The 10884-nt window shown below is 56.0% G+C and overlaps 1 protein-coding gene across 6 annotated transcripts; it reads right to left on the reverse strand.

Moving 5' to 3' along the window:
- Positions 1-742: 742 nt before the first annotated feature.
- On the reverse strand, positions 743-10338 carry CBX2 (chromobox 2). Of its 6 annotated transcripts, none has more exons than XM_033847696.2 (5): positions 10189-10338; positions 10074-10117; positions 8980-9045; positions 6618-6723; positions 743-5209 (listed from the first exon to the last, which is right to left on the reverse strand). In XM_033847696.2, the coding sequence occupies exons 1-5, from the start codon at positions 10258-10260 to the stop codon at positions 3905-3907; spliced, it is 1593 nt and encodes a 530-aa protein (XP_033703587.1). In that variant the 5' UTR covers positions 10261-10338; the 3' UTR covers positions 743-3904. The 6 variants fall into 6 exon arrangements, with proteins under 6 accessions (XP_033703587.1, XP_073654501.1, XP_033703589.1 ...); XM_073798400.1 differs by adding an exon at positions 6925-7028 and having other exon boundaries at positions 10074-10320; XM_033847698.2 differs by having other exon boundaries at positions 6618-6819; positions 10074-10320.
- Positions 10339-10884: the final 546 nt, after the last annotated feature.

The raw sequence follows: 10884 nt of genomic DNA on the forward strand, positions 1-10884 counted from the left end.
ATCAGTGGTGGCCAACATCCAGGCCCAACTTCTCTCTTTACTTCAAAGGGAGCTTCATTCTCCCCAGAGGCTGAAATTTATGAATAAATTCATGCTGAGGGTAATGCAAACCTTAAAGGACCAGGGAAGGTTATATAATAAGCAAATCATCTCTTTATTATGAGCCATGGGTTAGGAGTCGCAGTAGCACCACTGATTCAGTTTCTTGTGCTTCATGGCAACTCCCCTGGAATTTTATTGCTGTGTCCTTTAGAAGTGTTACCACGTGTGGTGGATTCAAGAGGTTAAGCAGCTTTCCAACACAGTATCATTGGATACTGGGTGTGTGTGTGGAAATTTTGTTTTAACCTAAAGTGTTAGTTTCTGGGAGATGTCTCAGAGTGAGTTTATAATGTATTGCAGCATCCCTGGCCTCTACCCACTAGACGCCAGTAGCAACAACACTCACCCCTGCCCCCGAGTTGTGGCAACCAAAATTGTCTCCAGGAATTGCCGAATGTCCCCTTTGGTGCCAAACTGCCGTCCCTGGGAAACGCTGGTGTAGGGACTCATGACCAACCCCACCTCTTTGCTTAGAAGAACATTTTTTTTTCCATCCCAGGAAAGTGGCTGAGCCTTTCCCAAAGCCTTTAATTTTTTCACCCCATGATTCAGTTCAAGTCCAGATAACGATTTTGCCTCAAGAAAGGGAAAGTGAAGAGACTGTTGTTTCCAGGTATCACTCATGACATACACCAGGCTGGAAAGTTAAGAAAAGAATTTATTGATATACTAAGAGTTAACAAAAAGTTAAGACAAAAATCCTGACACCTTTGCTAATGACTCTCCCCTGCAAAATAAATTAACATCAGTCTAAAAAGATCTGCAACCTATTGCTAGCGTTAGTTCTCCAAAAATACTAGAAGATCCACAGAATCTTTAGATGCACTTGAGCAAAAATCTGGTCCTCTAGGCACTACCTCTCCCCTCCTCCCACCCCTTTCCCCCAGAACCATTGTGGGTTTCCTGGGGGAAGCATTTCCTTTAACTGGTCCTGATTGAATATGGGGGCTGGGCTGCTGTGCTGTTTCAACAAAGATCTTAAGTTTCCCAGGGCAATAACATATTCACTTTTGTTCTCTCTCTTTTAAAAAAAGCAAACAAACAGCCACACTTTAAAGTAATTAGAAGTGGCATACATGAATAATTTGGCTTTTTTTTTAAATTAAAAAACACAAATCAAGCCAGTGATTGGCAATGGTCCAAAGCTCTGGTTCTCCCCCCTAGTTTCCCCCTAATAAAACCTCTAGGCTCAGAGCTCTCTTAGTCAGGTCAGAATCTTGAGTGTAACCAAAAACAAGGAACACTCTTTTTGGTACCAAAAAATATATATAAAAATATGCCAAATCCTCTAAAGAAGAAGATAGACTGGCCCCTTCCTATCCGTTACAAAAGCAAACAGAAAAACAGGATTGAAACACCCACTCAACATACACTGTGATGCAGTTCGCATAAGAAACCCTGCAGGATAAACAAGTCAGATGTGCGACCAATGCCTAGACACACACACACACACACACACACACACACACACACACACACACACACACACACACACACACACACACACACACACACACACACACACACACACACACACACACACACACACACACACACACACCAGCAAAAAAAGTACTACTTTTATTTATTGGTAAACATGACGACCAACTCTGAGCACCTGTCCAACTCTTCAGCGAAGGCTGTCACGCCTGCACATGTGTGTACACACACAAACACACACAAACATGAACCTCTTGGAGTCACAAACACCAAGAAAGACACACAACACAGCAAGAAGGCAAAGTGGCTGGGAGTAAGGTGTTTGCAGATTCAAACTTTGGGATTGAAGTAGCTGGTAAACAGAAAGGCACCTAATCAGGGTTTGGAGACCTGGCTGCTGGGGCTGTCAGATCAGCCCAGATCAGGGTCACCCTGAGGGCTTGCAGGGGAGAGCTGCTACTGGCCTGGCTCTGCAGCCTCTAAGGCAGCAAAACTTGGAGGTTATGAGCTCCTTTGAGGGGGAGGCAGCCCAGAAGAGCCCCTTTAGTCTCACCCAGGGACATCTGGGGACAGGAGGGGAGGTTGGTACCAGGGGCCCAGGGTGCTGGAACCCCTTCCTTCCAGACTGTGCAGTGCACTGGCATCTCGCCATCTCCTGCTGGGGCAGTGGAGGGGGCATTCTCCCCCTTTACTGCCCACTTTCCAGTTTCAGCCTGGCTGTCCAGGACCCCCAGTCCTCAGGTTTGCCAGGGTGGGCACCACTCCTGCTGCAGCCAGCATGGCTATCACGTACAAGAGTCGGAAGCTGCATCTGGATGCCCCTCAATGAGGTCCTGGATGTGATCTGTCCCCAAAGGCACACTGTTGAAATCGATTTGGCTATGCAAAAGCCATCTCTTCCTATTTGGCGTGGAGGGTGAGGGACTGAGGGGACTGGAGTTCTGGCAGGCCCACCCTCAGAAACCAGAGCCCACCGTGTCCACTGCACTCAGGGCTATGGGGACAACAGAAGATCCCACACCTACTGGCTGATGTTAACCGATAATTGAAGCAGAAATAAAGTTCCCTGCATTCCTACTTTTTTTTTTTTGGCATAAAGACCAGTGACCCCACTCACTGATGTACCTCTCTGCCCCAAATCAGTAATGGCAATTCTGTTGTTGGTTGGAATTGCCAAGACAGCTGCCGGACTCAGCCATCTGGGGGGAGGCAGTCGGGCTGGCAGCTCTGGCCTTTCCGAAGGCCAGGTGGGTCACTCAGATTTTGTCCCATTTCCAAAATGGTACAGGGATACAGCTTCTCAGCTGGGTAAGAGAACATGGAACCCCCAGAAGTGGGGAGGGATTGTCAGGGGAAGGTAGGTGGGAACTGTGGGAAGCACCTGCACAGCAGCTGGAAGCCAGCGGATGTCGGGAGGGGGGACCTACTGCCAGCAACTGCCCACCTCCCAGTGGATCTGGGGCAGTTTGTGGGGCCATGATTAGGACTAAGACAGTCCTTGAACAGGTTGACAGAAAGGAAGGCAGCAGCGGCCCCCGACACTCGGTTTAGGTGGAAGAGCTCTGGGATCAGCCCCCTCCCTGCCCATGCTGGACTCTTGAGTCATCTGGGGGCTGCTGTTGTTAATCTGAATCAGGGTTAGATCGCACCAACACCAACCTCTTCAGGGTTCCTGATCCCAACTGCCACACCTGTCCTCTTATATTAAGGCCACAGCCCTCATCTGTCCCGGGTGGGGGCAGGGACAGGGAGGTGGACAGTCCCCTCACCCTTGCCAGCTCAGGCATTGCTGAGGGGGGAGTTCCGACCAGAAAGGCCCCTTTCCTGCTCCCCCCACCCTTCTACACACTGAGCAGAGTCCTCCCTGGAGCAGCTCCCCAGGCCTTACCTCCCCCCAGCCCTAACACCTTCTCTTCCAGCAGCTGGGCAGAAACAGCCAAGCTGGGCCAGAAGCCCCCTCCTCTAACACCTGTGCTCTGGGAAATTGGGAGGCAAGGTGACCACCGTTGTCATCACAGGCCACGGAGGCAGTTCAAACAGCGAACATGGTCAGGCTCAAGAAACACAGGATGCTCTTGAGAAACATTTCGCTGAGCCACAGGCGGCCACCTAGACTTCCTGAGGCAAATGGAGAGCAAAGCGAAGGCCCAGAGGTAGGAACAAGGGCGAGGCCGGGTGGCAAGGCATCACGGAGCCTCCCCTGCCAAAGTGGCAGGCAGGGCTGGGTCCAGGGGAGTTCCCATCCAAGCCTGCCCTTGAAGGAGGCCACCGGCCCCTGGAGAGGGTTTGGGAGGCGGGCCATGTATCAAAGCAAAGCCAGAGGCCAGAGAGGGGAAGGTGAGACCCGGGCAGCCAGGGGGTGTCAGTAATGTCTCAGGTTGAAGAAGCCCACGCTGGTGGGAGACTCCTTCACCGTGACTGTGATGAGGTTGGCGGTGACGTCGGTGACGAAGACGTGCTCAATGAGGCTGCGGGTGGGCTTCCAGTCCTGGCTGGTTTGGACGGACACTGACAGGTTCTGTCCGGCACTGGGCAGGGAGGCCGAGTCAGGGTCCGAGTCAGAGCTGCTGTTCTCTTCGCCGGTGCTCATCTCAGACAGTGTAGCTGTCTTCCGCGCCTCTCCCGGAGTCGGGTGGCCCTCCTGCCCTGGGGCCATGCTGCCCTTGACAAAGTCCCTCTTGCTGGCAGGCGTGGGCAGGGCTGCTGCCCTGGAGGCCAGCTTCTCACTCTTGCTGGCGTCGGTGGGCAGGCCAGCCCCACTCACCGCAGTGAGGCCACCCCCGGCACCCTTCCCAGTGGCTGGGTGGGGGGCAGGGTTACCCTTGGTGGTTGTGGCATGGCGGGCGACCATGCCCAGCCCTGGTGTGCTGTTCTTGACACTCTGTAAGTCCAAGACCTGGAGGCTCAGCTCCTGGGTGGGTGCAGGCTGGGGGCCCAGGCACCCGGCAGGGACCTTGCTGCCACTGTGGACGTGTGGAGGCCCTCCTGTGCCCCCCACTTTCTGCTCCAGAGCACCACTGGGGGCCTTTGGGACTTTGCTTCCCGGGGGGCTTATCCCCAGCTCCCCCTTCTGCGTCCTCACCTTCAGGTCCAGCCCTAGGCTGCACTTGTTGGCAGTTGGGGCCCTGAGAGCCAGTCTGCCAGCGGCCTGGGCCTGGCTCTGGCTCATCCGGTTCATGTAGTGCACGATGGAGCTCTGCCAGCTGATACCACCCCGGCTGGGGCTGCCGGCCATGCCCTTCATCAGGCTGGCCAAGTTCTCCGGGGTGGCCATGGTGCTGGGGCCACTGCAAGCCTCCTTGGCATGGGCCTTCAGGGCTGCCAGGCCGGCCACGGGGGCACTGAGCGGGGGGGGCAGCTTGCCGGCCGGTGCCCCTAGGTCCTTCCGGGCCGTCTTCAGCACCTTGGCCAGGCTCACGGGCCTCCGGGCCGCCTTCTGCTCTGGGGGCAGGGGCTTGCGGCCCCGCTTCTTCCGGATGGGATCCTTCAGTTCGGGCTTGGCTACCAGGATCTGGGCCTTCTTTTGAGGCACTGGGTGAGTCTCACGGCCCCGGGGGCCCCTCTTGGCATCTAAGTCGCTGTCATCCTCTTCATCTGAGGAAGATGAGGAGGACGTGGAGGAAGAGGAGGAACTGCTGGATTTGGATTTGGAGGGGGCGTCGGGTTCCTGCAACGACAAAGGGGAAGGTGTCACTTCTACAGCCTGGTCTCCAGGGGCATCAGACACCTTGGAGCCAGCCCCTCCTGTGGCTTCCAGACCCGAGAGGCAGCCAGGAGGGAGCGATCTCACTGTTTGGTTCCAGAAAGGACTGAAGAGGTCCTTATGAGGTCCCAAGAAATGCAGTTAAAAGTGAAAGAGAACAAAGAAAAATAGGTGGTTCACAAAGTGAAGCCAGAACGATGGAGGGAAACGCTCACATGCTGACAATGGACGCCGAGCTTTCCAGGGACACACGGGGAGCTCCTGGCCCTCGGCAGACACCTGGAAAAGGGAAATTCAGAGCAGCATGATTCACGTGTCTCGGAAGGGAAGGGTGAAGTGAAGCAGTGTGTGTGAGAGCTTGGTAACCTAAAGCAACCAGACATCTTGCTTCCATCTCCCCATTTCCAAAGCTGACCCCTTCAGAACCTTCCAGCACATAGGAAAACAAACCACTGCCCTCCTCATCCTCTGGGTGTCATCCCAAACACTAATTAAGCACACCTTACTATTTCTCAGGTCGCTGTGTAAGAAGTGTGCTTTAGGTAGACAGAGCCAACACCTGCTCCCGGTCGCAAAGCTCGCCTGCCCCGAACTGGGGATGATGGAATCAAACCCAGGGAGTCTGGGGCCTCCCTGCCTGGCTGGCCCCCCGCCTTGCTGATGTTCCTCAACGTACATGCCCCACATTCTCCTGCAGTAAAGCTGAATCCTCCAGCCCCACTATCCTGCTCAAAAAGAACATTTTGAAGACAAAACCAGGCCAGCGTACCCTAGCCAATAAGGCTCACGGCAGGGTTCTCCGCCTCCTGGAAGGGCAGTTTTGTAAGAAGTGACTGAGCTCCTGGCCAGTGTGTGGGTTCAGGCCCCGGGGGCAGTGCCTTCAAGAGAGAAATCACAGACACATCTAAGACTGAGGCCGGAACCCCTTCCCCATCCTGCCTCTGAGCTACTGGAAGGAGGGGCTGTGCCATGGAGCCCAGGTGTGTGTGCCCCTCTTAGCTGCGCCTACCTGGCAAACCTATGAGCACCTACTGTGTACATGCTTCCTGTTTTTGTTCCCTGTAAGCCAATGGAGGTGAGAAAGTAGCAGAGTGGACGTCACAGGACCAGGAAACCAGCTTGGGGGGCTTAACCATTGCAGGGCCCTCCCCAGAGAGACAGGGCAGGAGGTGGAGAGCTGAGGTTTGCTGTTGCCCCCTGCTGGCAGAGGCTCACAGCGGCAGCCTAGAGAGAGGCAGAGTCAAGGTCTTCTGAGCAAGGGAAAGACTTGGAGGTGCCAGCTGGCCCCCTTCCCCAAAGCCCGCAACCCTCCCGCCACTGCCTTCCACTCAGCCGGCTGAGGGCCACTGCTGGGAGGGGAGCAGCCACCCACCTTAAGCTTGGAGTGCCGGCTGCAGGGGGACATCACTGTGTGCTTCCTCGGCCTGCCCCTGGGCCGCTTGCCTCTCTTCCGGTTCTGCACCTCCTTCTCATGTTCCCTGAAGACAATCAGCAATCAGAGTCACAGACTTTCCTTCTGCCACCCTGGAACCCCGTGGTTTCAAACACCCCCAGGTAGCTTAGCACCAGTTTCCCTGCAAAAACATATCCTGTTAATTAACACATCCAAGGCAGAGGTCCAGACCCCCATCTTTGCATTAGGGTTCAGTATTATTTTTACCTCCATCTATTTCATTTACCTTTGGGTAAAGTCAAGTCACGAAATTCAAGTAAAGCTGGGAAAGGAACGGTTCCCAGTTTTCTCCGACTCCTCTTAAAACCCTGTGCGAATCCTGGCCACTTTCTGCAGGGAGATGATATTGTGGAAATTCTACAATACCACAACTAGAAGGAGGCTTTGTGCTCACGTGGTCCAACCCCCTCACTCCAAGTAAGAGAGTCCAGAGGTAGGGAGGTGAGGACCACTGCCCCCCATTCTCAGTCTTCTAATGCCCGCACAAAATCTCACGGTCGTCAGAGCACTGGGGTAACCAAGGGCTCCTGGTCCCCACACGGTCTACCCAGAGCCAGTGCCCCTGGCTCACATTTCTTTTCTGGTTTCCTCTTTCTAAGCCCTTTCTGTTCCTACACTCTGCTCTAGATGGAAGTACTGGTGACGCCTGATTCCGAGGTGGCCGGGGCTCAGGGCTCAAGGCAGGACACCATTAACCAGCTCCATGACTTGGGGTCAGGGAGCCAAGAAAGCCGCCTCTACCCACCAGCCCCAAAAGCCTCTATTCCAGGCTACCCCCGGGAAAGAGGCTCTATCTGGAGCAGTTTCCTGGTAATCAAAATGGGCAAACATCATCGCATTGAGGCCTGTAAGGTGATCTCTTAAAGAAGCCAATTAGTACAACGAGACAGAGCTCATACTCAAAGCAGCCCCAACATGTCTCCTAAAAGTAGAGGAGTCTCCGCTGACACATTAACCTGTACCCGTGAGCTCTGAACCTGAGACTTCCCCTTACAGTCAAAGGTCACATCCCCACACCAAGCAAATCACCACCAGTTCCTAGTTCCCAGGGGGATCTCTGGGGTGGACAGGAAGACAGAGCACCCACTTTCCCAGTTTTCTCTCCCCCGTGATGTAAACCAGACCACCCCATGGCTCTTTGTAACTGCTGCATCTATCTCTCTGGTATTTGCTAACCTCAGTTCCTGTCTGCTGTGCTGTAAGTAAAAGTGACGTTAAGGACACACACTCTCTCGACGGTCAGGACACTGTCTTACAGAGAAAAGTATCAGCTCCCACCCTCTGCGACTTACAGGACCTGAGTTATGGAGTAAACAGCAGACAGCTTGCTCATAAGCTTCTTCAAAGGTACTGAGGCAAGCATATGCTCGATGTATTTTCTCTCACCCCCCCCCACCAAAATCTATCTCTATTTTTCCCCATTGCTCTGGCCCTTCTGAGAAGACCCAAAATGTCCTGCTATAGTAAAAAAAAGTGGACACAGCTTGAGCTACCAGAGAACAGCTGGCCGGATCGACCCCGTCTGGGAAAGATTTTGAGCACCTAATTTATCAGCCTCTATCAACAGGGCAATCCCCACACCTTGCCCCCACCAGCCTGCTCTGGAATAGCATTCCCTGGAACCTTATGCCATCACATGCCCCTCACCACCCTTTCCCCTGAGTATCTCAAAGAGGTCTCTTTTAACCCAAGTCTCCTACCTAAAAACAGATATGACATCTAGAATTACAGAAGTAAATTCAGCCCGAGACTGGTAAAGGGGCCCCCGTGGTGCTCACTTGGTGCTGTTTTGCAGCAGAGAAAAATAAATGTGTTGTTCTTGGTCAGACACACCACAGTAGGCATAGCTTTCTGCTGTGTGTCCCAGCTCCCTCTCTGAGCCTTCTCTTGTTCAATGGCACCCACAAGGAGGACTGGGAGGCCAGGTCTGCAATTTTTACGGCAAACCTGCCATCCTTGTTTTTAACCAGTGCTATTTGCAAACTAGTCAACAGAAAAGGCCAAGAAGAGAAGCCAGAACTTTTCACGAAGGAACCAAGAAGGTTCATTTTGGCAAATCTGGCTGTCACAAAGACCAAAAGCAGCACTTACTCAGTGACTCCCAAGGTCTGGGCACAGTGCTGGCCAGCCGAGGGAAGGTGGGGAGAGGACTCATCTGGGACCTCAAACCACAGCCCAAGCCTGGGACTCCTGGAGCGCCATCACTGCCCTGTACGACTGTGTGACAGGCCAGGGTCCCCCCAACAGTCTCCCCCTCCCACAGGTCTGTTAACTTTCTCACTTCTTCTGGAAAGCCAAGAGCAGCCTCGGGTCCAGGATATTTTCCTCTGGCTCCCAGCTGTTGTGTCTGGAAAAGCAAAGAACAGGGCATCTTAAAGCACTAGGCACTGACCAGCCACTTCAGAAACAAGCCCAAGTGGGGTTGCGCCATTGCTCTCCGATCCCTGTTGGCAGCCAGGGCATCGGGGTGCTGGGGAGAGTCCCGAAAGGTCTCACCCATGCCCAGGACGAGCTCCTGGACACCAAACTCTTGAAGCCAACACCGTGTCCTCAAACTCAAAGGGAAACCACAACCTCAACCCCCAATTAACACCCGGCCTCAGGAGGACTCTACAGCCTCCCTCTGGAGGAAAACAAATCCCAATAAAATGGAAAGTTGCAGAGAGGGAAGACCCCAAACCCTGGTCCGGAGCCAGGGAGGGAAGGGAAGGCTCCTTCAGGATGCAGGGAGAAGGAGGCCTAGGGGCACAGAAACGCAGCCCAAAGACGTTGCTGTCGCCCAGGCCTACGCGGGCCAGGAACCCGGAGAGTTAAGCAAAGAAAGAAAAGTGGGGTCCGGGAAGAAAGGGGAACTGGGTCTGCGCGATTCTCTGTAAATAGAGCCCCTTCCGGGATGCCAAGTCCCCTCCCATCCATTAAAAGAAAAAAAAAAAAAAAAAGGAGTCCTACATCCATGAATAGAAAGCTCAGGTTACAGCGGGGAAAATACGGACTAGAGTAGGGGGGCTCGCGTCCCGCAGGGAGGGCTGAGGCGGGCGGGGGCGCATGCAACAAATGGGCGCGGGAGGAACGCGCGGCGCCGGAGGGGCGCGGGCCAGGCGCGGGGAGAGGCGGCCGGGGCGCCGGGAGCGGAGCTGGGCGGGCTGGAAGGGGAGGCCGCCCAGCCCTGCGACCCGCGGGCTTGTAAACAAAGGGCACCCTGCGCAGGCTGTGTGCCCCCTCCCGCCAAGCCCGAGGAGCCCGCGGAGCCCCCACAAACTTCCCGCCCGGCGCGCGACGCCCCCCGACGGCGCGGCCGAGGAACCCCACGCCGCCCCCCCTTCACACCGAGGTGGCGCGGGCGGGAAGGCGGGCGCCGCATTGTTGGGGACTCACTTGGAGGACCAGCCACGCCACTTGACCAGGTACTCCAGCTTGCCCTGCAGGGAGAGAAGAGGCGCGTGAGCCGGGGTGGGCGGGCGCGGGTGGGCACGGGCCGGGCCGCACGCACCTTGCGGAGCCGCTTGCTCAGGATGCACTCGGCGGCGAAGACCTGCTCTCCCACGCTGCTCAGCTCCTCCATGCTGCCCCGCCCAGACCGCGGCACCCGCCGCTCCCCGCACAGCCACCGCCGCCGCGCGCCCTCCCGGCCGCACACAAAGCACCGCCCCCGCCCCGCGCAGGCCCGCCCCGCGCACGCGCAACGCTTCCGCGCCCCGCGCGCCCCAGCCCGCCACCAGCCCGTGCGGGCCGCCCTGTTCCGGCATGGGCCAATGAGCGCAAGGGGGCGGTGCCTGGGGGCGGTGCGCGCATTGTTCACGGCGGGACCAGCTTCGCGCCCCGGGCGGGGGTCCGGCGCGCCTGGTCTGGGTGGGTTGGGGCCGCGGGCAGCGCGCGTGGGTCAGCAGAGCGCGGGCGGGTCCCTCGCGGGGAAGAAGGAGGCGCCTTGCCTCTTCGGACCTGGCGATCAGCAGTCGAGTCCCGCTTGGTCTCCGGGGTGCGCCTGGCCTCCTCCGAACTTCGTTTTCCGGGCAAAAAGCCATTGTTCTGCCCCGAAGCGGGGGGAAGTTGGGACGCGGCGAGGCGGCCGCTTCCTGCCTCTGTCCCCGAGGGGCGCTGCTTGGGGCGCGGAGGGCCCAGGCGCCCTCCGCATTTTTGAACTTGGTCTCCTTTGGTCTCGGGCAGTCGTACTATTTTGCGTGGGAGC

The sequence above is a fragment of the Tursiops truncatus genome, chromosome 20 (genome assembly GCF_011762595.2).
Source record: "Tursiops truncatus isolate mTurTru1 chromosome 20, mTurTru1.mat.Y, whole genome shotgun sequence".
Taxonomy (NCBI): Eukaryota; Metazoa; Chordata; class Mammalia; order Artiodactyla; family Delphinidae; genus Tursiops; species Tursiops truncatus.

What these genes read in the sequence shown, in the direction of transcription:
- CBX2 (XM_033847696.2), bottom strand. Translation starts at nt 10,260, where the DNA reads ATGGAGGAGCTGAGCAGCGTGGGAGAGCAGGTCTTCGCCGCCGAGTGC. An exon ending in TGAGCAAGCGGCTCCGCAAG is followed by an intron (nt 10,118 to 10,188) that starts GTGCGTGCGGCC and finishes CTCTCCCTGCAG; the next exon opens with GGCAAGCTGGAGTACCTGGT. An exon ending in GCCGGCACTCCAAGCTTAAG is followed by an intron (nt 5,210 to 6,617) that starts GTGGGTGGCTGC and finishes TTGTCGTTGCAG; the next exon opens with GAACCCGACGCCCCCTCCAA.